The 26,425-nt window shown below is 40.0% G+C and overlaps 1 protein-coding gene and 1 long non-coding RNA gene across 6 annotated transcripts in view; one reads left to right on the top strand and one right to left on the bottom strand.

Moving 5' to 3' along the window:
- LOC138984421 (uncharacterized) overlaps positions 1 to 19,665 on the bottom strand; it is a 42,932-nt gene extending 23,267 nt beyond the window's left edge. The window contains exons 1-3 of the long non-coding RNA XR_011461692.1: positions 18,473 to 19,665; positions 6,347 to 6,411; positions 1,604 to 1,712 (exon numbers count right to left, since the gene is read on the bottom strand). This is a non-coding gene — a long non-coding RNA (uncharacterized lncRNA). The remainder of the gene's footprint in view (positions 1 to 1,603; positions 1,713 to 6,346; positions 6,412 to 18,472) is intronic.
- The window catches only part of GPR155 (G protein-coupled receptor 155), a 38,585-nt gene continuing 30,060 nt past the window's right edge, over positions 17,901 to 26,425 (top strand). For 2 of the 5 annotated variants that reach the window (XM_005907233.3, XM_070358616.1), the window contains exons 1-2: positions 17,901 to 18,069; positions 22,003 to 22,499. In XM_005907233.3, coding sequence (XP_005907295.1) covers positions 22,034 to 22,499 — 466 coding nt within the window. In that variant the 5' untranslated portion in view covers positions 17,901 to 18,069; positions 22,003 to 22,033. Of the gene's footprint in view, positions 18,070 to 21,546; positions 21,828 to 22,002; positions 22,500 to 26,425 lie in introns of all 5 variants that reach the window. The other 3 variants (XM_070358594.1, XM_070358611.1, XM_070358602.1) reach the window with 3 other exon arrangements.

The following is a 26,425-nucleotide window of genomic DNA, read 5'->3' as shown; positions in this document are numbered from 1 at the left end:
GGCTCCCGTGGACCCAAGATCCAGGTCTGCCCATAACGACCCAGTCTCAGGTTCATCAGTGTGGACTCAAGCACCAGGCCTGCCCAGTGAGCCACTGTGGACCCAGGCACCAAGCTGACCCCTATTTACCCAAATACCAAGCCTTCTTACACGCTGACGCAGGCAGCAGACCTGCCTGCCCAAGGAATACAGTAGCAAGCCTGCCCTTAGACACACCACACAATCTGCCTAGAATCTCTGGATAGGCTGGCTGGTGAAAGATTTCTGCCTGGCAAAGACAGTTTGTAAAGACTGGAAGAGATGACTACTTCCTCAAATTCATAGGCACCGATATAAGGCCTGAGGGATCAATAATCAAAGAAACATGACTCCATCAAAGAAAGCTATTAAAAGTCCAATGACTGACCTTAAAGACATGGAGATCTATGAACTGACAAATAATTCATAATAATCCTCTTAAAGAAATTTAGATCTTAATTATGTTGAATTGGTTCATAGTGATTTTCAGGCCTACTATATTCTTCTACTTCTCTGTATATACATTCTAGTAATTTTTGTGAATTTGATATTGAAACTCCAACTAAAAATCTTAATTTAGTTACTTTTAAAAATAATTGTAATATATAGTGGAACTATATGTAACCTTGTTCTGTATTTTCCAAGTTTCCTGTAAATGTGTTATCATACTTTCATAATTTAAAAAATGAAAATATTGGAAATTTAGTGAACTAAAAGAAAAGAGAGACAATTAAATGAAATTAGGAATACAATGCATGAAGAAAATGAGAAGTTAAACAAAGAAATAGAAGCCACAAATAAAAACAGAAACCTTAGCACTGAAGAATACAGTGCTTGAAGAATTCAACAGTTTCAACTGAGCTGAAATAGACTCAGTCAATCAAGAAACAAGTCGTTTGAAATTATCTGATCAGAGAAGCAAAAGGAAAAAAGAATGAAAAGAATGAAGACAGTCTATGTGAATTATGAGATACCATCAAAATAAACAATCTACACATAACTGGAGTCCAGAAGGAAAAGAAAGGGAGAAAGGAGCAGAAAGTTTACTTAAAGAAACAGTAACTGAGAACTTCCCAAATCTGAGGATACGTTTGGATGTCCAAGTTCAATGAAGCTAAGGCACGTGTGCTAAGTCACTTCAGTCATGTCCGACTCTGCAACCCTATGGACTGTAGCCCACCAGGCTCCTCTGTCCATGGGATTCTCCAGGCAAGAATACTGGAGTGGGTTGCCATGCCCTTCTCCAGGGGATCCTGCCGACCCAGGGATCATCCATGTCTCTTTTATCTCCTGCATTGGCAGGTGGGTTCTTTACCATTAGAGCCAACTGGGAAGCCCAGTGAAGCTAATAAATCCCAAAATTTCAACCCCAAATGATTTTCTCCAAGGTATGATATAACTATCTAAAACCAAATGAAGAGAGAATTTTAAAAGCAGCAAGAGGAAAAAAAAAATCTCACACATAAAGGGAACCAGCAGAAGGCAATGACCAAGATTTCTCAGCAGAAAACTTGCAGGCCAGAGGAGAGTAAGATGATATATTCAAAAGTACAAGAACTAAAAAAATCTGCCAAGAATACTTTACCTAGCAAGGTTGTCTTTCAGGAACGGAGAGATGGACTTTCCCAAACAGAAGCTGAGGGAGTTCATCACCATTAGACTTGTACTATAAGATATGCTGAAAGGAGTTCAAGCTGAAATGAAAGAATGAAACATGAAAATGTATGAAAATATAAAATATAATGGTAGAGGTAGGTATGGAACTAAAAGACCCTTCGTGGAAAGAACCTACTATAGGAAACTAACAATTATAATATTGTATGCTTTGTCGCTCAGTCGTGTCTGACTCTTTGCAACCCCATGAACTGTAACCCACCAGGCTCCTCTCTCCATGGGATTTTCTAGGCAAGAATCCTGGAGTGGGTTGCCACTTCCTACTCCAGGGGAATCTTCCTGACCCAGGGATAGAACCTACATCTCTTGCATTGGCAGGCAGATTCTTTACCAGTGAGGCACCTAGAAAGCCCACAATTATAATATTAGCAAATAATTATTGGCCACTTACTAGTGCAAAGGTGCCATTCAAAGGCATCAATTTAATTCTCACAGCAATTTGATAAGCTAGTTACTATAATTACCCTGATTTTATGGACAAGAAAACTGAAGCACGGGAAAGTTAAGTCACTTATCCAAAGCCACACACCTTTCAGCTTTCAAGTGGCAGAACCGAGGGTCTGATCCAGGCAGTCTGACTCTGGAGCCTCTGCACGTACCTGCCACTTCCACAGTCCAGAGGGTGTGGGGGAGGGAGTGGGTGGGAGTTAGATTCAGGAAGACTAGAGAGCATAGAAAGTAGTAATGTATGGGTAACGTATTTTCTAAACTTCAAAGAGTTGAATTATTCTGTTTTTCAAAGAGGCAAAATTAAAATTCTAAGCAATATTTACAAGGAAAATGGTAGAGTGACAGGTGAACTGTGTTCAGTAGTAAAGTGTTTAAAATTTCTTTTCTTGTCCAGGAAAGGTCCAGAGATTAATTTCAGACTCTGGGTTTTTGGTCGTTTTTTTCGTTTGTTAAGCTTACTTAAATTCATATGTTAATAATTTAATGGTAACTACTAAAAAAACAAAGAAAATATTCATGAAAGTTACTGAAATTCCTATTAGAGAATTAAGTAAATGAACGATGATACACATATATGGAATACTATAGCGCAGTTAAAAAAAAAAAGGATTGAGTTGAAATGAAAAAGTATTTATTCTCAATATTTTGAGTTAAAAAAAGAGGTTATAAAATTCTTCATTTTAATAAATACATATGTGCTTTTGAGTGCATATATACATATGTAAACATTTTCTGCATACATTAACTAAGATTATTTCTGTTGGCATTACTGAATACTTTTTATTTTCTACTATATACATTTTGGTATTGACTGCATTTTTTTTAAATGTACACACATACTGTCTTATTATAATCAGAAAAGAAAAAGATTGTGATTGAGAGGAAAAAGAAAATGTCATGTTTTGCTCTGTCTGGCCATTCCTCTAGGCAAGGTCACGAGGACAGCAGTAACATTTCTTACAGTGGATGGTAGGGAAAGCTGCTCCTGGCGAGGAGCAGAATCACCCTCTGGGGCCACCGAACTATCAGATTCACTTGATGAGAGGGTGCCTCCCACAAAGAGTGGTGCTATTCTGCACAAGGTGGCCTAACACAAGTCACACCTTTGAAAAGGGACTGTTTATATCAGTAGAGATGCCTCTTTGTTGGGACAATTGTCAATTAGATCATTTAAGTATGTGGCTGCTGCTGGCTGCTGCTGCTAAGTCACTTCAGTGTTGCCGACTCTGTGTGACCCCATAGACGGCAGCTCACCAGGCTCCCCCGTCCCTGGGATTCTCCAGGCAAGAACACTGGAGTGGGTTGCCATTTCCTTCTCCAATGCAGGAAAGTGAAAAGTGACAGTGAAGTCGCTCAGTCCTGTCCTACTCTTAGCAATGTCATGGACTGCAGCCTACCAGGCTCCTCCATCCATGGGATTTTCCAGGCAAGAGTACTGGAGTGGGTTACCATTGCCTTCTCTGTGAGTATGTGGAGAGTATCCTAAAGGTTTGGCTATCTTAATGCAAGTCCTGGTTCCCACCTGGTAACAGTTGGGAAATTTGGGCCAGAAGCTTATTCTCATCAGCTTGAGATGGATTTAAGTAACCTACATGGAGGCCGAATGATTCTGATTAGCTAGGGCAAAGGATACAAGTGAGCCAAGTCAATCACAGTAGACAAAACTGGCTGACACAATCCTGGAGGCAGGCGGAAGACACTAGATGATAGACATTCATAAAGCAGTGTGGGCTTCCCTGGCAGCTCAGTGACAAAAAAATCCGCCTGCAATGCAGGAGATGTGGGTTTGATCCCTGAGTCAGGAAGATTCCCTGGAGGAGGAAATGGCAACCCACTCCAGTATTCTTGCCTGGAGAATCCCATGGACAGAGGAGCCTGGCGGGCTACAGTCCGTAGGGTTGAAAAGAGTCGGACACGACTGAGCTCAACAACAACAAAGCAGTGCAAGAGCTGGAGCCCCAAATCCAGCAGCCAGTTCCAAAGTTGAGCCAAGAACCTGAGGGAGTAGTTGCATATGTAATAGGGGTTCACATATGAGATGTCTTCCAGGAATTTCATCAAAAGATTACTTTCTTCGAGGTAGTTGGTTTTTTACTAGAGCTGACATGGAGCTGTACAATGACTTTTACTCAAGGACATCTTAAAGGCCCTGCTAGACATATTGGCAAACACATGATAAGTATACCTTGGCTAGACGTCTGACAAACATGCAGTAAGCATAACCACAGCATGATTACCAGTCATTAGTCCACACGCCCTTCATTTGCTCAGCCTTCTTAAGGCTTAAGATCTCATCTCTTAGGTATCTCTAGGGGAAAATGAAAGTGAAGTCGCTCAGTCATGTCTGACTCTTTGCGACCCCATAGACTGTAGCCTACCAGGCTCCTCTGTCCATGGGATTTTCCAGGCAATAGTGCTGGGGTGGATTGCCATTTCCTTCTCCAGGGGATCTTCCCAACCCAGGGCTTGAACCCAGGTCTCCCGCATTATAGACAGACACTTTACCGTCTGAGCCAAAGTAGGAGAGGCATTTCTCTAGGGGAAATACACATTAACTCTAAGATAATTAATATTTCCATTAGCTCATACTACTCTGCTATCTTCTTTTACCACATTTGATAGATTTTTATCTCTGTACATTCCTAGTTTATTTTATTCTGCATTGAGGATTTTTGGATCTTGACTCTGTAGCAAGAACTACAGAAACATTCTTCTCTGTGCTGGGCAGGAACTTTCTACACTTGGAGTCTAGAGTGGGGCTCCAATAACATGTAAGAATTTGGAAAATGGTGCAAAGAAGAACAATTTTCAGAGACATTTAACTTTTAAAAGAAAATGTAGGTGAATATCATGATGACCTTGATACAGGTTAGGATTCCTTAAATAAGACACCAAATGCACAAACTATAAAAGATTAGTAAAAAGCCATATTTTAGAAAATAACATCCCTGAAGAAATATAAGAGGAAATTATGAGTTTCTAAAAAACTTTAGAAGCTTTAAGAGATGATGAAATGAAAGCACTGAGGTTTTGTTACATTATCCACAATACAGTAAATGTATTGGCTGAGTTACTGAATATATCAGAAAAGTACTTCATCCAGTTTTACCCATAATATGAATTTTTTGACTGGAATCTGATAATGGCCCTATAGCGAGGAAATAGTGTAAATATATGAGAAATGAAGACAGGGGTCAGTTTTATTTTGTTTTGCTTTTGTCCACAAACCAAAAAGAAATGGATTTCATGTGAGAAATATGTCCTGATAGTAAAAATTCTATTGAGATGGATTTCCAAAGGAAGTTCCCAGACTCAGTGTACCCTTTTTCCCATAATAAGAACACATTTCTCTCCATAGAGGACTGAGACTCTGGAAATTTTTTCTGCCTTCCTCTAAGACAAATATTCCTGCCTGCCCTTGAAACAGATTTATAATTTCGAGTTTGTTCCCTAAATGTGTCACTTTCAGAAATTTGTATTAGAATCATCTGCAGAATCTGGGGGGAAAAGAATGGACACAATCCCAGTGATGTTGATTTAGTAAGTCTGACAGGGGCCCTAGCATCTATATTTTTAAAAATTACATTCCCCAAGTGATCATTTTGCAATGCATAGAAATGTCAAATCATTTTGTTATACACCTGAAATTAACATAATATTGTATGTAAATTATGCTTCAATTTAAAAAAGTTTTATCCCCCAGATGATTCTGGTGTGAAGCTGATTGAGCAATGTAACAGACCTTTGGACTCCAGACTATGATTAAATGCTCTGCTCTTTACCCTTCTATACCTCCGTCATGGTTGATCCCTGCCCCACGTTATTCCATCTTTCACTCACATGACGCTCCTAGGTCATGATCAGTAACCTACACATTAAAATCACACTGAACAAATAATGTGTGGAGCAAGCAGGTAGCTTGCCAACACCAAATTGCTAGCATGTACAAAAATACCTAGTTTTACTGCACTTGGTTTTATTGTGCTCTGCAGATAACTGTGCTTTTTACAAATTGAAGGTCTGTGGAAACCCTGCATTGCCAGATGATGGTTAGCACTTTTTAGCAATAAAGTATTTTTTAATTAAGACGTGTAAATTGTTTTACAGACATAATGTACATTTGTACACATTGCACATTTAACAGACTATACTGTAAATATCACTTTTATAGGCAATAGGAAACCCCAAAGTTCATGTGACTCACGTTATTGCAGCATTCATTTTATTGTGGCAGCCTGGAACCAAACCCACAATGTCTTCAAAGTATGCCTGTAACAACAGTGAAATGAGAAGATGAGAACATGCTGAGAAAGAGACAGAATGATAGAGTGCCTGAAAGCACATCGGGAGTAAGGCCTAAAAGAGGAAACAATGGAACAGCTCTTGTCAAAATGGAGGAAGTGTCTGAACTCTAGCCCTCCGCGCTCTACCCTTTATAGAACATCACCTAGAGCAATATCCGGGCACCAGCTGGCTCCTTAGCCATGGCCTCCCATTGATCACCTTCCCTCAGAGGGACTGATACTACGCTCTCTTATTTCCCTTTCCAAGAGTGGAAGAGACAAACTGCTCTTTTTCAGATTCCTCCAATATTACTTTCAGGAACCCTCTACATTCACATAGGCTAAACTCCCTATAACAGAGGGAATTTACCACTTTTCCTGCTTACCACCTTCCAAAGTTAGCAGAGGAATTTTGGACAAACAAGAAAAGTGATCATTTCCTTCATACTCTAGTTTTTGACACAACATGGTTGTATGAGTTAAATTAAAGTGGTTGAAAAGAAAGATTCAGGGAGATGCTCCTGAATTTCTCTGAGATCACTGCCTGGGTTTGAAGGTTTCTAAATACGGTTTCAACTGCCCTCAGGGACAATCTCCTTTTGCCTCTAAAACAATTACATTCACTATGGCAAATATGGGGCTTAAGCTTTTTTAATAGCAGTTTTTCATTCGACAAAGGCTATTATGTAAAAAGAAGACCCTTAACCAATTACTGAGGCAACATATGAAATGAAATTTCTAAGGCTTTTCTAGGAATTTTATCATGTTCAGTTCAGCGACTCAGTTCAGTCGCTCAGTTGTGTCTGACTCTTTGCGACCCCATGAATCGCAGCACACCGGGCCTCCCTGTCCATCACCAACTCCCAGAGTTCACTCAAACTCACGTCTATCGAGTCGGTGATGCCATCCAGCCATCTCATCCTCTGTTGTCCCCTTCTCCTCCTGCCCCCAGTCCCTCCCAGCATCAGGGTCCTTTCCAATGAGTCAACTCTTCGCATGAGGTGGCCAAAGTATTGGAGTTTCAGCTTCAACATCAGTCCTTCCAATGAACACCCAGGGCTGATCTCCTTTAGGATGGACTGGTTGGATCTCCTTACAGTCCAAGGGACTCTCAGGAGTCTTCTCCAACACCACAGTTCAAAAGCATCAATTCTTCGGCACTCAGCTTTCTTCACAGTCCAACTCCCACATCCAAACATGACCACTGGAAAAACCATAGCCTTGACTAGATGGACCTTTGTTGGCAAAGTAATGTCTCTGCTTTTCAATATGCTATCTAGTTTGGTCATAACTTTCCTTCCAAGGAGTAAGCATCTTTTAATTTCAGGGCTGCAGTCACCATCTGCAGTGATTTTGGAGCAAAAAAATGAAGTCTGACACTGTTCCCACTGTTTCCCCATCTATTTCCCATGAAGTGATGGGACTGGATGCCATGATCTTAGTTTTCTGAATGCTGAGCTTTAAGCCAACTTTTTCACTCTCCTCTTTCACTCTCATAAACAGGCTTTTTAGTTCCTCTTCACTTTCTGCCATAAGGGTGGTGTCATCTGCATATCTGAGTTAGCATTATATAAACATCTTGTCTCCAAAATGTACACCCATGGGAGAGGGCTTGAGTTAGGCTATTAGAACGAATCATATGCCAGGCTTGAGGACATAGTTAATAGTCCTTTTAGCTATAGGCTATAGAAGCCTAGATGCCAATTAACACTGCACTGAGAAACTCACTTTTATCAGTTTTATTCTCCAAGAACAACTTACTCCAAACCTAGTGCCCAGGCATCTTTCTGACTCAGTCTGGGTAGTGCTTTTATAGCTCAGAAGTCTTGAGTTCTGTGTCCTGTTTCCACTTTTTGGAATGGCTTAGGGAAAGCTTGCATAGAAGTTAAGGTAAAAGGAAAGTCTAATTTTTGGAATTGTAGGGACATTTAAATATTTGTAGAATTGATTCTTGGGACATTATCACATTTAGTCTATGTCCAGTGCTCAGCTGCTCAGTCATGTCTGACCCTTTGTGACCCATAGACTATAACCCACTAGGTTCCTCTGTCTATGGGATTTTCCAGGCAAGAATATTAGAGTGGGTTCCCATTTCCTCCTCCAGGGGATCTTCCCGACCCAGGGATCAAACCCACATTTCCTGTGTCTCCTGCGTTGCAGGCAGATTCTTTACTGCTGAGCCATCGGGGAATAACAGTTCCTCATGATTTGGCTTTTTCAGCCATTGATAGTCACAACACAATCTGGTTCCTCTACTGCCACTCAGAGACTTGAGTTCTGTTACTTCTTCTTCAGCTACTTTTGTTGACATTTGAAAGAATCAGCACAAGAAAGAGCAGGTGTTTCTGTCCTAAGTTCTCTAAATACAGAAGCTTCATCAAAGTTTTTAGCTGGCATTCCAAGAGTTGGCAGGGTAACAGATATTTACCTGGTGCCTACTGTGTGCCAAGCACTGTTCCAGGTACTAAGGATACCTCAGAAATCAACACAGATAAAGTGCCTACCCTTTTGAGGAAGGAAGGAATGTAGAACTCCTGAAACCCAAAATCTACTGGAAGAATGCATCTGAGGTCTATCTATGCTTAACTGATATGCTGAAGATATGATAGATAACTTGTTTTTTGAACTAGCTATTAAACTCAAAAGTTCCATTCAGGTTTTAACAAGAATCAGCTAAAGACCTTACTCCAAAGTCAAAACTAAATCTGAGGTTTTGCCACTTCCTCTTTATATCATACAAATTTGGTTAGTTTTACAGTGTTTCATCTTAGAGATTATTCAAATTACAAAATGTTATACACATTTATAAGATTCTTTATTGAATGACTGCCTATTACATAAGTTTGTCTGTGAGCAACTTTTTGACTGAACAAACTAGTAGTAAAAACAGGAGTATTTTTTGTTCTTCATTTTCATTTTCCTGATCTCTAACCCTTTTACAAAAAAAAAAGAAAAGGTCAAAACAAAACCACAAGTACCGTATCAAGACGCTAAATCTTGAGGCAAATCAGATGGGCTCCAAAATCATCGTGTTGCTATTGCATACTTTCTGCACTCTATCTTACCTAAATCATTGATTTAACTTTTAGTTTCATAATCTAATTCTGGTTTCACTGTTTTTCTCCTTAAAACTTCTGAAGTACTGACCCAGGCAAAAGCCCTTGTCTATTTAACTACATTTGAGTCTCACCGGACATCAATAAAATCAGTAACAAGGTGAAATGTTTAGATTATGTTTTCCCTAAGGAAAAAAACATATATACATAATACACATATAATATATAATCTGTATATATACCAACAACTATGGTATAACTCTTTTATAGTGGCTGGATTTCTTACTTTCTCCAGCCATAACAATAACACATGCGATTTATTTTCACTAGTTTATTATAAAAGGATATGCTAAAGGATACAAATGAACACCCAGATGGACGAGATGCATAGGGCACAGTATGTGAGAACAGAGCATGGAGCTTCCATGCTCTCTCGGGAGGAATCCTTCTCCAGGTACATCCACGTGTCCACCGACTCAGCCTTGTAAGAATATTTTAATAGCAAATTGAAAAGGGGAAAAAGCCACTATGTATTAACAAAAATACAATGTTGAATAAAAAAAAAAACAGTTTTCAGGGTTTTACCTTGACACGTCAGAAATTGTGGCTGAGATGGTAAAGAATCTGTCTGCAACGCGGGAGACCTGGGTTGGATCCCTGGGTTGGGAAGATTCCCTGAAGGAGTGGGGGGCACGGCAACCCACTCCAGTATTCCTGCCTGGAGAATCCCATGGACGGAGGAGCCTGGTAGGCTACAGTCCATGGGGTCGCAAAGAGTCGGACGCAACTGAGTGACTAAGCACATAGCATGTAAAACAACAAAAAGAAGCCATAATTTCAGAGGATGTTTATATAAAGCCATAAACCCAGCTAAGTGAAAAGCTCCCTGTCCATTACCAACTCCTGGAGTTCACTCAAACTCATGTGCATCAAGTCGGTGATGCCATCCAGCCATCTCATTCTCTGTCGTCCCCTTCTCCTCCTGCCCCCAATCCCTCCCAGCATCAGGGTCCTTTCCAATGAGTCAACTCTTCACATGAGGTGGCCAAAGTATTGGAGTTTCAGCCTCAGCATCAGTCCTTCCAAAGAACACCCAGGGCTGATCTCCTTCAGAATGGACTGGTTGGATCTCCTTGCAGTCCAAGGGACTCTCAAGAGTCTTCTCCAACACCACAGTTCAAAAGCATCAATTCTTCTGTGCTCAGCTTTCTTCACAGTCCAACTCTCACATCCATACATGACCACAGGAAAAACCATAGCCTTGATGGACCTTTGTTGGAAAGTAATGTGTCTGCTTTTGAATATGCTATCTAGGTTGGTCATAACTTTCCTTCCAAGGAGTAAGTCTTTTAATTTCATGGCTGCAATCACCATCTGCAGTGATTTTGGAGCCCCAAAAAGTGAAGTCTGACACTGCAGAGAGAAGAAAATAAATGGGTCCTTGATGACAGTTCGAGTCATAGGATTAAACCTCACCTGAAGCCAGTCAGGAAGCAACAGTTAGAACTGGAGATGGAACAACAGACTGGTTCCAAATAGGAAAAGGAGTACGTCAAGGCTGTATAGTTTCACCCTGCTTATTTAACTTATATGCAAAGTACATAATGAGAAACTGGGCTGGAAGAAGCACAAGCTAGAATCAAGATTGCTGGGCTGCTGCTGCTGCTAAGTCACTTCAGTCGTGTCCGACTCTTAGCGACCCCATGGACTGCAGCCTACCAGGCTCCTCCATCCATGGGATTTTCTAGGCAAGAATACTGGAGTGGGGTGCCATCACCTTCTCCAGTGCATGAAAATGAAAAGTGATCAATAACCTCAGATGTGCAGATGACACCACCCTTATGGCAGAAAGTGAAGAGGAGCTAAAGAGCCTCTTGATAAAAGTGAAAGAGGAGAGTGAAAAGGTTGGCTTAAAGCTCAACATTCAGAAAACGAAGATCATGGCATCTGGTCCCATCACTTCACGGCAAAGAGATGGGGAAACAATGGAAACAGTGAGAGACTTTATTTTTGGGGGCTCCAAAATCACTGCAGATGGTGACTTCAGTCATGAAATTAAAAGACAGTTGCTCATTGGAAGAAAACCTATGACCAAACTAGACAGCATACTAAAAAGCTGAGACATTACTCTGACAACAAAGGTCCATCTAGTCAAAGCTATGGTTTTTCCAGTGGTCACGTATAGATGTGAGAGTTGGACTAGAAATAAAGTTGAGTGCCGAAGAATTGATGCTTTTGAACTGTGGTGTTGGAGAAGACTATTGAGAGTCCCTTGGACTGCAAGGAGATCCAACCAGTCAATCCCAAACGAAATCAGTCCTGAATATTCATTGGAAGGGCTGATGTTGAAGCTGAAACTCCAATACTTTGGAGTGCGAATAACTGACTCATTGGAAACGACCCTGATGCTTGGAAAGATTCAAGGCGAGAGGAGAAGGGGACGACAGAGGATGAGATGGCTGGATAGTTTCATGGACTCAATGGACATGAATTTGAGTAAGCTCCAGGAGTTAGTGATGGACAGGGAAGCCTGGAGTGCTGCAGTCCATGGGGTTGCAAACAGTCAGACACAACTGAGTGACTGAACTGAAGTGACTGAAGGAGAAATTGGTGCTGTCAGGAAGGGGACAGGGAGTTTCAAATAAACTAAATATTTTTTAAAGACATTGAAATTATATTGCTGTTGTTTGTTCAGTTGCTCAGTCATATCCAATTCTTTGTGACCCCATGTACTGCAGTATGCCAGGCTTCCCTGCCTTCACCGTCTCCCAGAGCTTACTCAGACTCATGTCCATTGAGTCAGTGATGGCATCTAACCATCTTATCCTTTGTCATCCCCTTATCCTCCTGCCTTCAATCTTTCCCAGCATCAGGGTCTTTTCAAATAAGTCAACTCTTCACATCAGGTGGCCAAAGTATTGGAGCTTCAGCTTAGGATTGACTGGTTTGATCTCCTTGCAGTTCAAGGGACTCTCAGAGTCTTCTCCAACACCACAGTTCACTGATGTTTAATATGCTATCTAGGTTTGTCACAGCTTTTCTCCCAAGGAGCAAGTGTCTTTTAATTTCATGCCTGCAGTCACCATCTGCAATGATTTTGGAGCCCAAGAAAGTAAAGTCTCTCACTGTTTCCATTGTTTCTCATCTCTTTGCATTAAGTGATGGGACCAGATGTCATTATTTTAGTTTTCTGAATGTTGAGTTTTAAGACAGCTTTTTCACTCTCTTCTTTCACCTTCATCAAGAGGCTCTTTAGTTCCTCATCAGTTTCTGCCATGAGGGCGGTGTCATGTGCATATATGAGAATATTGATGTTTCTCCCAGCAAACATGATTCCACCTGTGCTTCATCCAGTCTGGCATTTCTCATGATGTACTCTGCATATAAGTTAAATAAGCTGGGTGACAATATACAGCCTTGACGTACTCCTTTCCCAATTTGGAACCAGTCTGTTGTTCCATGACTGGTTCTAACTCTTGCTTCTTGACCTGCATATCAGTTTCTCAGGGGGCAGGTAAGGTGGTCTGGTATTCCCATCGTTTTCAGAATTTTCCAGTTTGTTGTGATCTACACAGTCAAAGGCTTTAGCGTAGTCAATGAAGCAGAACTAGATATTTTTCTGGAATTCTCTTGGTTTTTCTATGATCCAACGGATGCTGGCAATTTGATCTCTGGGTTCCTCTGCTTTTTCTAAATCCAGTTTGAACTTCTGGAAGTTCTCAATTCATATGCTGCTGAGCCTGGCATTAAGAGTTTTAAGCATTACTTTCCTAGCATGTAAAATGAGTGCAATTGTGTGGTAGTTTGAACATTCTTTGGCATTGTCCTTCTTTGGGATTGGAATGAAAACATTCCAGGACATTTTCCAGTCCTGTGGCCACTGCTGAGTTTTCCAAACTTGCTAGCACATTGAGTGCAGCACTTTAGCAGCAGCATCTTTTAGGATGCAAAATAGCTCAGCTGGAATTCCATCACCTCCACTAGCTTTGTTCACAGTGATGCTTCCTAAGGCTCACTTGACTTCACACTCCCGGATGTCTGGCTCTCAGTGAGTAATCACACCATTGTGGTTATCTGGGTCATGAAGTTCTTTTTTGTATAGTTCTTCTGTGTTTTCTTGCCACCTCTTCTTAATTTCTTCTGCTTCTGTTAAGTCCATACCATTTCTGTTCTTTATTTTGTCCATCTTTACATGATATGTTCCCTTAGTATCTCTGAGTTTCTTGAAGAGATCTCTAGTCTTTCCTATTCTATTGTTTTTCTCTACTTCTTTGCATTGCTCGCTTACGAAGGCTTTCTTATCTCTCCTTGCTATCTTTGGAACTCTGCATTCAAATATATTTCCTTTTGGAAAGGTATACCTTTCCTTTTCTCCCTTGCCTTTAGCTTCTCTTCTTTTTTTCAGCTATTTGTAAGGCCTCCTCAGACAACCATTTCGCCTTTTTGCATAGCTTTTGGGGGGAATGGTTTTGATCACCGCCTCCTGCGCAGTGTCACAAACCTCAGTCCGTAGTTCTTCAGGCACTCTATCAGATGTAATCCCTTGAATCTATTTGTCACTTCTATTGTATAATCATAAGGGATTTCATTTAGGTTATACCTGAATGGCCTAGTGGTTTTCCCTACTTTCTTCAATTTAAGTCTGAATTTGGCAATAAGGAGTTCACGATCTGAGGCACAGTCAGCTTCCAGTCTTGTTTTTGCTGACTGCATAAAGCTTCTCCATCTGTGGTAGCAAAGAAAATGACCAATCTGATTTCGGTGTTGACTATCTGGTGATGTCCATGTATAGTCTTCTCTTGTGTTGTTGGAAGAGGGTGTTTGCTATGACCAGTGCATTCTCTTGCCAAAACTATTAGCCTTTGCCTTGCTTAATTTTGTACCTCAAGGCCAAACTTGCCTGTTAGTCCAGGTATCTCTTGACTTCTTACTTTTGGATTCCAGTCCCCTATGATGAAAAGGTCATCATTTTGTGGTGTTAATTCTAGAAGGTCTTGTAGGTCTTCATAGAACAGTTCAACTTCAGCTTCTTCAGAATTACTGGTTGGGGCATAGACTTGGATTACTGTGATACTGAATGGTCTGCCTAGGAAATGAATAGAAATCTTTCTGTCATTTTTGAGATTGCACCCTTTTGTTGTTTTTGAGATTTGTCGTTTTCGAAATTGCACCCTTTTGTTGACTCTGCGGGTTTCTCCATTTCTTCTAAGGGATTCTCGCCCACAGTAGTGACTTCAAACAACACATTGTAAGTCAGTCTGAACACTTCTACTGTTTTATCTTCCTCTTCTTTACTTATCTTTGATTAGACAATATGGATGGTCCAGAGTCCAAAGAGAGAAAGTCCAAAGAATTTTAAGGGAGATAATCCTCAACTTTTCAATAGGGAATATTCAATAGGTGTTGAAAGTTATGATAGAGATCTATATTTATGCATAAAAATGTTAAATATTATTAAGTGAAAAAGATTACTAAAAATCATGTGTTTGAAAAATAATGTGTATTGTATGACCTTACTTTTCTTTACTGATTTTTATATGCATAGGAAAAAGTAATACATTTACAGTAAAGTGTTAAACAAGTTATCTGAGGTGTTGTGCTTTTCACTTCCTATTTTCAGTTAATAGTACATATAGGTCAGCATCTCACAGAATGACTAGCAGACATGATAATGGAATTAAAAGTTTACCTTATGGCATTCATCAATAAATGCTTATCTAAGAAGGATTTTTGATGAAGTCCTTCCTCTCTGTAAACACTTTTTTCCTAGAGCCATTGTCCCCTGGCCAGCTGCTAGTACTGGAAAACTTGTCCACTCTGTGCAGCTGGCTCCAAACCACATCTTTGGCTGTGTTTTTTCTCTGTCTTCAGCTTCTGTTTTCTCTTCCAGTGTCTCCTAGCAATCTTACAGGTGCTGACACTATCATGAGCAATTAGTTCTGAACAGTGAGCACTAGATTCCCATTCTCTTGCTGGCTATTCTTAGACCAATAACCAATCTCCAGGACCTCAAATGAAGGTGATAACTTCTTCAAGAGAGGAGACTAACTTTCTTGAGATTTGAGATTTTAGGCCTAAAATCAAATTCATTATCTTCTGTAACCACTTCCCTCACTTGAAACATTTCTTCATCTTCAGATAACAGAATGATAGGAAAGGGTGGAGACTTACAACTAGTAAGGGTATTAAGAGTTTCCCTAGTTTTATTCCTTTACTTTATTGTAGTTCAGTACAGTTCAGTTGCTCAGTCGTGTCCGACTCTTTGCAACCCCATGGATTGCAGCATGCCAGGCTTCCCTGTCCATCACCAATTCCCGGAGTTTACTTAAACTCATGTCCATTGAGTCGGTGATGTTATCCAACCATCTCATCCTCTGTCGTCCCCTTCTCTCACCTTCAATCTTTCCCAGCACCAGGGTGTTTTCAAATAAGTCAGCTCTTCGCATTAGGTGGCCAAAGTATTGGAGTTTCAGCTTCAACATCAGTCCTTCCAATGAATACCCAGGGCTGATCTCCTTTATGATGGACTGGTTGGATCTCCTTGCAGTCCAAGGGACTCTCAAGAGTCCTCTCCAACACCACAGTTCAAACGCATCAATTCTTCAGTGCTCAGCTTTCTTCACAGTCCAACTCTCACATCGATACATGACCACTGGAAAAACCATAGCTTTGACTAGATGGACCTTTGTTGGCTAAAATGTCTTTGCTTTTTAATATGCTGTCTAGGTTGGTCATAATTTTTCTTCCAAGGAGTAAGCGTCTTTTAATTTCATGGCTGAAGTCACCATCTGCAGTGATTTTGGAGCCCCCCAAAATAAAGTCTGCCACTGTTTCTCCATCTATTTGCCATGAAGTGATGGGCAAAGATGCCATGATCTTTGTTTTCTGCATGTTGAGTTTTAAGCCAACTTTTTCATTCTCCTCTTTCACTTTCATCAAGAGGACCTTTAGTTCTTCTTCACTTGCTTTATTGTAATGGATGAGCAAATACCTAGGTTCATTATCTCCTTCCTTTTCTCAGCCCTATCAATAATCCAGTCCTAACAGTTCTTTTGTAATGTCTCTCAGGTCTTTTTCATTCTTTTCATTACCACCACCCCCAAGTTTTTATTTCCTCTTGGCTTGTTTTTTTCCCCAAAGTCATCTGTTTTTCTTGCTTTCAGTCTTTCAACTTACCCTGGGAAAGCTTCCAGATTGCATATCCAAAATTAGTGTAATCACTAAGACATGTTCTCATGGAAAAAAAAAAATTAATGGTTTTATTGTGGTCAGAGGATATGGTCCAAAGTCCAAGGCCAACCTAAGAAACTTCCTAGAGTTTCACCCTACCTTTCATGTCCAGGGCTATCTTCCAGTTTTTCGCTATAAGTCAAAGCTCAATAAATATTCCATTGAATTCATCTCCAAACTTCCTAAATAAATCCTTTCAGCTTTGAGATATAGTCAGATTAAAAAAAAAAAAAGTAGCCAGGTTCTAGGCAAAAAAGGATGGCTGTTAAAAGTTAAGATAGAGAACAAGGGTAAAATGAGGAGAACAGGGCAGAATGCATTATTTTCCTGTATCTTCAGTTCCTGCTCTGTTAAGTTTTCCACGAATACATCAGTTTTCTCTCAGTACACTGAGGGGGTAGGCATGGTTCAACCCACAGTAGAAACACAAGAAGTCAGCGACTGGGTGCTTATTTACTAAACCAGACACAACATGGCTCAGTCGGCAAAGAATCTGCCTGCAATACAGGAGACCCGAGTTCGATTCCTGGGTCGGGAAAATCCTCTGGAGAAGGAAATGGCAACCCATTCCATTGTTCTCGCCTGGAGACTCCCGTGGACAGAGGAGCCTGGCAGGCTACAGTCCATGGGATCGCAAAAGTCAGGACTTGTAGACTAAACCACCACTACCAAACAGAATAAAAAGCTTTACATTTTAGTCTCTGATCTAGGACGGTCAAAGTCACACTGCCTTGGGAAAGGTGAAAGGCAGGAGTCTGACCCACGATTCTGACTCTTTAAGGCCTTGTTTTTAAACTGAACTATATAAACGACTAGGCTAATCGAGAGAGGGCTAGGCAGACCACACGAGGCTGGGGTCAGGCGGAAAGACAAGAGGCTTCTGCACCTGAATTTAGGGGAAAGAGAGAAACCACAAAGCCCCCACAGCTGCCGCCATTTTGCGGGAGCCGAGCGGCCGGAAGTCCTGCCGCCGGCTTCTGGCGGCTCGCAGTAGGCGTGGGGAGAGGAGCGGGAGGGGGGAGGGGACGTGGGTGAGAACCAGGGGCCGCCTCTCGGCGGTCGGGGGCGGAGCGAAAGGGCGGGGCCGGGGCCCGCACAGCTCCGGGGTTCCCCTGGCTGGGGCGGGGCTTAAAGGAGGGGCGGGGCGGGGCGGCACGGGGAGGAGTTGACCTGGTCCCAGCTTACTAAGCCGCTCACTTTCTCGGAACGTGACTGAGCTGCTGTAGCCTGACCCCGGCAGCCGGCAGCTCTCTGCTGGGAGGGCTGTGGGTGGGAAATGACGGTGATTTCCTCCCTGCTTGGTCCACCTCGAGCATCGACTCCCTTCTCCCGCGGCCCCAGGGCTGCAGACGTAGCAGGTGAGATGGGCCCCTGGGGCGCCGACCTGCGCGGTCCCATTCCTTTACGGACCCCTGGTGCCCCCGCTCTCGCTCCTCCAGTCTGAGCCGGTGAGCAGCGCCTAGGCCCGCAGTCCGCTGCCTGCGCCTGCCCGCCTCTGCCCCGCAGCGCCTGCCTTTAGGACGTGCGGTCCACCCGGGAAGACAGGCAGGGGAAGGGGCGGCCTGTCCCCTTTGGTGACAGATCTGCCATCCCCCAGTTTGAGGAGCGCCTCACTGTACGTGCATCCACCATATCGTTCTGACTCTTCCCATTATTCTGGGGGGTGGCCTCAGCGAATGCCATCCTGGGAGTTTGTGCCCAGGTACCTGGAGCGTTGCACCAAATTGTCTCCCTTATCCCTTTTAGGAGCATTTCACTTACCTTGCGATGTGACTACCATGCCCCGGGAAAGCTGAGCGTCCAACTTTTTATCCCGAACACTTCCACTGCTGCCTTCCCAGGCATTGGGTGGCAGCTGTTCTTTGGGCGGCCTGTTTGATTAGGGATTCTCTACATCCTTATCTTAGAGGGCCGAAGTCTGTCACCGCCGACAAGGCAAGAGGCAGCGCTCAGCCCTCCCCACCCTGGGTCTCTAGGGAGGACATTTGGTCCCCGGCAAGTAGGTGGGAGTGGGTGGATGGTGTGAGTGTCGATGTTGGAAAGTGCTTGAATGGTGCAACACTGTATTACGTTTTTCCCACCCGATAAAGGATATTGGGTGTTTGAGAAATAGACAGCCTAAGGTTTTAAAGCTTTCTCTTTGAAACCAGTCAGAACCCTCCTCCCGATTTTCACTTAATAGCAGTTTACAGTGTCAGTGGTTCCTCCTTGTTATCTAAATCATGAGTGACCAGAAGTGGCTAGCGTATAGCATTTGTCTGCTCCCGTCCCAGTGAGTGGTCTTTTTCTGTGACAAGCCAACTTTTTGTTCTTTAACAAGCATTGGTTTTTAAGGAGATGAAAAGACTGGATGCAATTTTTAAAAAATACTTCCATTGCTGTGGCTCCTGTTTATTTTAAAAGAATGCTTTAGGAAGTTTATTTTCTTCCTGTTGGAAAAAAAAAATTAAGATGACATAAAACTTTCTAAGTCCTTTTTGGTTATTTTGATTGCCCCTCAATTAGCAGATATTGCTTTTATGATATCAAGGAACATTAAAAGAAGCTTCATGGGAAAGGGAAGATTACTTTCCAAAGTTTTTCTCTTAATTTTTGCCTAACTGAAAGTTACACCTGGACATTGCTACAACTATTTGACCATCACCTAGAGGAACTAAAGAACTTTCCCTTCCCTGTTGATAACTAAGATCAAACTAAATTTTTAAATTGAACTCCCCTTAGTTGTTTGGTATAAAACAAAAACTGATAACCTTATAATCTATCCCATCCCTCTGTTTTAGTTGAAGGCTCTTTAATACCAAGTATGTTTGAAGAATTGGCATAGAACAATTAATTGTATTTAATTTACTACCATTCTTGTTATTATTAGGACACACAACTCCCAGTAGCTGTTATTACCATTTCTTGAAGGTCTCCTTTGTGAAAAGCTACTATAATAAGCTGTGTATAAAATCTCCAGTCCTCACAATATCCGTCTAAGGAGATTTTTACTCTCATTTTACAGTTGAAGAAGCTGAAGTGCAGGCAGGCTTAGTTGCCCGAGGAGTTGATAAGCGATAGGCCCCAAATTGGGTTCGGGCCATTTGACTCTTCACTAAACAACTGCAAATTTACTTAAAACTGTTGATTTAAAAATTATTGGAATAAATTGACATGCAAGTGTGGTTGGTACAAATAAGGGGCAGTGAGAAGTATAAGTTAGTCCAGGCAAAGAAATATAGGGAACTTTTAAAAAATAACAGAAGACTGGAGTAGTTTATCACTTTAATCTTAGCACTAGTTTTTCAAATCCACATCTCTCAGGGGCTCTGAATGTTTAACACTTTAGTTCACTCATTTACCAGCTCCTTACTTCAGTTATGACTACCTGTATCAATCAGTAGCTTTTCCAGGATATAATCTGATGCTTATTTGGTAGACTTCAAGTATGTGTGAGTATTACAGGTTTTGTGTGTATTGACCACTCCTATCTAATCCTAGTAGGAAAACAACTTGTCCTGATCCAGATTTAAACATGTTTTTAAATGAATTCAGCTTATACTAGGGTAGCTCAGAGAAAATTATCTCATCCACACCCCCTTGGATCAGTTGTTGTTGGTTTCTGGCCTGCCATCTGAGTCCTTAATGTTAGGTGGGTGTTTAAGAATTTAACCCTGGGCATTGTACATTTCAGGAAGCATAAGCTGTTTTACTTTTTATGTTATATAAGGTTACTTTGGATGGTTTACCCATAATAATCCTTTAGGAATTGGGAATGGTCTCTATATTAACTTCTAGTTACTAATAAAAGCTGATTAGTTACAGAGTTGTTCAAATCTAATGTGTCCCTGGCTGCAAGAAGAAAGTCTGCTAAGTATTATCATGTTAACATAAAGTTTTCCTTGCTTTAGCATTTTCTGAACATCTTTAGAACATTTTACAAGACATTTTGTGTTCTTTAACATTGTATGAACAGCTTTTAGAACATTTTAGAGCACATTTTGTGGTCTTGGGCCTGTTGCTATATATAGTAAAAAAACTTAGAATACTTAGCATTCAGAGAAAAACAAGATTCTGTCCACGAAGTAGACAGTTCCTAAGAGAGACCATTGATCCACCTAAGAGTGAAGGGTTTATACAAGAGCAGGTAATTGTTTTTGCCTCTTAATCTCCTATGTGCCTTAATCTTCAGGCACTGTGCTTGGCATTAGGAAGAAACAAAAGCATGCACAGTCCTTGCTTCTATGGCACTTAATGTCCGGTGAAGGAGACAGACATAAATCACATAGTCACTCTAATGCACAGTCTAATAAACTGAGAAAAGTGGCCTAAAGTTAAGGAACACAATTCTACTTGAGAAAGGCTCCTTGCCTGAGTATGGTGTTAGAGGAGCCTTACCTACAACAACTCCTGAATTGATTTGCATACAATTCAAAGGATGGGTAGTTGTTGTGTGGAGAATGGTAGGTGGTTAGGGAAGAGAATATTTTAGAGTGAACTGCATGTGCAAAGTCCCTGTGGCACTCAAGGGCACATTCAGTGCCGCTATGGAGCATTCAAGACAGCCAATATGTGTTTCTGGTGTAAAAGGAACTAAGACTAGGTAGGTGGGAGGCCATCATTTTTTCCTTCATTCTTTCTCTTTTATGCCACCAAAAGTTATATTTAACTTTTGTTAAGTGATTTATTTGTAGCAAATGTGTTTATAAGGACTTGATATTGAATAATATCGAGTTCCTATGAGGTAGGTCCTATTATTGCCATTTCACACATGAGGAAAGTGAGGCACAGAAGTTATTCGTTCAAAGTTAATTAGTGATATTTTATTATATTCTTTTTCCTATCCTATATTCAAGACCTTCTGCAGGCTGGAAAGGACCTTCCTGTCCATTGTGACTCCTTGATGTAGCCCTGAGAACTTCTGAAATTTCTGGACAATTTGGCTGCAGTGGACATTCAGCAGAGACTCTGTGGGCCCCATGCTCTTATCCACCAGGCGGAGCTTGAGTCTGGATCACTGGAGAAAACCACAGGGCATCATTGCAGCTGTGATATTTGTGGATGTTATTTTACTCATATCTTTTACTGAATATAAGACATAAATATTTTGAGCTGACCCACCTTTAAGAGTCAAGAGGTTGTTGTTAGCAGACATTCCCACCCTTTTTTTTCTCTTCATTGTATTTTTCTGTGATGGTAGTTGAAAAAAATTTTGTGTATTTGGCCATTTAATAAATTTAGGTTTGCTAGTGTATCCTTGCAACTAGAATTCTTGTTGATTTCACACTGAATCTTTCTTCCTTTCTTTTCAGAGCTCTGGTTGGAGTTGGAAGGTGAAAGAAAATGAATTCTTTTTCCGATATACCTGCCAAGAACTTAACCTTTGCAGTCAATATGACCAAGACTTTGTCTTCACCAGTTACACATGGATTTAATTCCACTAATGACCCACCTTCAATGTCAATAACAAGGCTTTTTCCAGCCTTACTAGAATGCTTTGGCATAGTCCTTTGTGGCTACATAGCAGGAAGGGCCAGTGTTATAACATCAACACAAGCAAAAGGACTGGGAAATTTTGTCTCCAGATTTGCACTTCCAGCTTTACTATTCAAAAACATGGTCGTACTTAATTTTTCTAATGTGGATTGGTCTTTTCTATACAGTATCTTAATTGCCAAAGCTTCTGTATTTTTCGTTGTATGTATATTAACGTTACTGGTTGCCAGTCCCGATAGTCGATTTAGCAAAGCCGGACTATTTCCTATTTTTGCTACACAAAGTAATGACTTTGCATTGGGATATCCTATAGGTAAGTTTTTTTATTTTTTAAGTTTTAATAAATTTCAGGTGTTTTAGGAGGTAATAAAATGTAAGCCTTTAACTTGAATCTTTTGACTGTGTGTTAGCGATTTATACCTCATTCTTGTATCTAAGAAATCTTTCATGTTTTTTCTTAAATATGTCTTAAGTTAGTTGGATTATATATTTTTTCAGAGTTTGAGGCACCTTCAAACATCTACTTAAAATAAATGGTCGTGTCCAAATAAACTTTGAGCCCTCTAATAGTATTCTTTTTCTTCTCCACAGTCACATATGAAAGAAGTTTAATTTCCAGAAGAGATCTGGAATTTGAGATCATGATTTAAATTATGTAAAAAGCATAGGCATACACCTGTTTAAAAACAGTCATTATTAGGTGTTAGCAGTGGAAATTTATGAGGGACTTTTTCCCTTCCCTATTTTTCTTACCATTTAGAGTATATATTACTTTACATTAATGCCTGTTATTGAATTTGTTATTCAAAATATCAGTGTGCTTTTGTTGAAGTTAATTTCTTGTTTAAGAACAAAATGATGTGTTTTTTTTTTAACCTTTCCAACTTTTCCTCCTTTAAATTTCCAACTCTTTAAACAGCCTAATTTTATGTTTCCATATGTATGTTTCCTAATGAAATAGTAAACATACCAACTGGGACTGTTTAGATATCTTAGAAACATATTCTGTTTTCCAAACTGCCACCAATGTGTGTAGTGTACTTTAATAACTAGTCTTTAATATTCTTTATGTTAAAGTTTATGTTGTGCTCTGATCATTTATTATAATGTAGGGATCTGAATATTATGAATATAGTCATTTTTTTCCTTCATTTATTGATAGGAGCCTGTTAGCACCAATGACCATGCTAGCTGCTGGGAATACCCTTGTGAACAAAGTTCTTGTACATATTGAATTTACATTTTAATGGGAAAATAAAAATAATATCAGGTAATTACAAGGGCCATAAAAATAAAGTAGTGTTATTTTATAAGGAGGTGCTATTTGAGGTGGGAGGTAGGATCAGTGAAGGCCTCTCTGGTGATATATCTTCTGGGCAGAAACTAAATGAAACTTAATGAAATTAACGATTGGAATCTGCCATTAACTTTCAAATTTCTTACTTTTTAACTATCCCCCCTCCAGAAAGTTATTTCACCTCTGGTGCTGAAAGGACTCTGGAGGACTATACGGTTTATCATTTTCCTCCATCTCACACTCACCAGAAATAGAGATTTACCTAAGAAATTAAATCACTCTGAGTAAAGCCGGAGATTATGAAAGAGAAAAAACTAGGCTGTTGGATAACTGAGCTGTAGTCAGAAACAAGATAGGTGTTGCTTGAAGGTTAGTGCATTTTAAAATTTAGGCTGAACCAAGCATTTAAATAAAGACTTTGGAAATAAAAGAGCAAAAAGTTAATGTGTTGTCCATCTCTTCAGGAGCATTAATAATGTATGTTTGTCAAGGTATTTATGATATAAGGAAGGACTTTAGAAATGGCTAAGTATCATAGTGTTAAATAATAAATAGTGCTATATCTTAATTTAGACATGAACCATAAGTTTCATGCTGTCATAGAGGAGTAAGCCCATAATTAAATAGAAGTAATATTTGTAACTTTCCAAGAGTACTTATATACTTATCTCATTTGAGGTAGGGCAGATGTTATTATCCTCATTTTCAAATAAGGAGGCAGACTTAGAGATTTAATTGTCTTGCCCCAGGTCACACAGCTAACAGGTGACTAGATTTAAATCCTGGGTATGCTTTTATGCCACACAGTTACATAACATGCCCATCGAATCATTAGGAGGCCCAACTAGCCCTTGTAATATATTATTTTCAAATAGAATCAAAGTTTTTCTTTATGTTTACATTGTTCAAAATAATTCATAAAATGAAGAGCAGTAGCAAAAGACCTATTAGATGAGTTTATTCATTTTCATATTAAGACAGAATCTCCAAATAAAAAATATAGTCAACCATTTTCATTGCTGCTTCTCTCATGTCCCATACTAAATCAGTGAATCCAGAAATAATCATGTTTCCATCAGTGTGCTAGCCCAATTTCCCTGATGATTATACTTGGATATTTTGAGTTGTAATTTTTGTTTTTATTTTGTTGTTGTTTTTAAATCACAATATAAGAGCTCTTATAACATTAGGTTGTAGACAATAACTTTACTAGAAATCAACAGTATAGACAATAAATGTTTTCTCATGTATCTGCAGATTGGAAGATGTGGTACAGAACTGTAGGGCCATGTATTTGCTCTGATGAGAGTATTTATTATCTCTGTTCATGCCCATCTGCCTTGTGGCCATGCTTAGGGTGAACAGAGAAGACTGTCTCTAGAGAGAAGACCATTCTTTTGTTTGTTACGGCACGGCTCCCAAGAATTCCCACTCTCTTGTTCACAGATAAGCATCACAGCTTAAAGGAAATGTCCTTTTTAAGACTGCATTTGATCTGCAACATTGGTCCAATTTACAGGTTACTCTGAAGAAGAGGGATAAGTTAATGATTAAAGACAAAGGAGAGTCATGTTTCCTTTTTCTCTATGACAATTATAAAGGTCTATAAAACTGCATCAAAATGATTTATCTGTACTCAAGTGACAAAATACTACATTTCATCATTGCAGACTAAAAAAGGAAGCTTGCTATTTTAAGAAAAAAATTCTTTTCAAAGGTACTTTAAGAAATCTGAGTATGAGAAGAAGCCAGGAATCTACTGAGGTGAAATGTTGATCTCAGCAAATCAGAATGGTTCCCTGCCTCTGTCATTAAAAGATACTAATGGGGCATAGTTAAGTCCTATAATTTATTCTTCAAACAATGCTGATAGCATAAGCACCCCGACTAATCATAATTATGCTCTAGTGCTTGAGCTGTAAACAGAAAGGAAATGAAGCATTTAACTATAAGCCATTAAATAATAGAATGATCTTGTCTGGGTCTTTGTGTTATTTGCTAGGGACTGAAAACCTGCGGGAAAAAATGGGAGGCACAGTGGGTGGCTAATTTTGTCTCTTAGTTCTTCAAGGCTATATAGTAATTCCTCATAGTGGGATTCTCCCCTCCCCCAAGAGCCTTATTTTTAAGTATTAATTAGCACTTAATAGTTGATATAATGATTATAAATCTAATTTGTTAATGTGGGTCACTGAATTTCATTTTTTTCAGATTTGAAAAACTATTCAGATTGGTAGTGAATAGAGCTACCTATTTATAGATGAAGATGAAATGTTAAGTCATTATGCAAAGGAATGACAGAATGGACTGAAATTCCCATATTGAACCCTATTCTAGTAATTTAACAGGGATTTATTCCCAGTTTTTGCTTTCCCACTAGACTGTATTTCTTTTGCCTTCATATACCTGTTCAACTGACTTAAAATATCCCAATAGTAACCTGCTTTATAAATATTCAGAATATGAAAAAAGAAAAACATTGGATATAAAAAGAAATGGGTTCATGGATAACAATTAGGTATAAATTGCTATGTTACAGAATACATTTATAGTCCGTCTGAAACCTTTGACATTCACTGATATGTTAATTCCATTCAGCGAGTATTTTCAGATTTGCTTAGCGCTCTGCTGGGACTGGGGGTTATAAAATGATGCCTTCAAGGAACTCAGAATTTGTTGAGGTGGCACTGATATGAAACAAGGTACCAGAGCCATCCAGGGAAGGGGATATCCATGATATAGACTGAAGTCTTGGTGGAAGAAATGTCCTGAGACAGGCCTTAAATAGTAGGCAAGATTTGGGTAAGAAAGAAGAGACTTCAAGGTGTTGGGGGATAATGATCAGCATATAGAACTAGTAATTATGAACCTGGTGTTCATCCAGTATGACAATGATATAAATTGGCTGATGGAGGATTTGCACTAAGGTATAGTCAAAGATG

This window comes from Bos mutus, chromosome 2 (assembly GCF_027580195.1).
Source record: "Bos mutus isolate GX-2022 chromosome 2, NWIPB_WYAK_1.1, whole genome shotgun sequence".
Lineage (NCBI taxonomy): Eukaryota > Metazoa > Chordata > Mammalia > Artiodactyla > Bovidae > Bos > Bos mutus.
The sequence above is the reverse complement of the archived record's forward strand: the minus strand, read 5'-3'. Positions and strand labels throughout refer to the sequence as shown.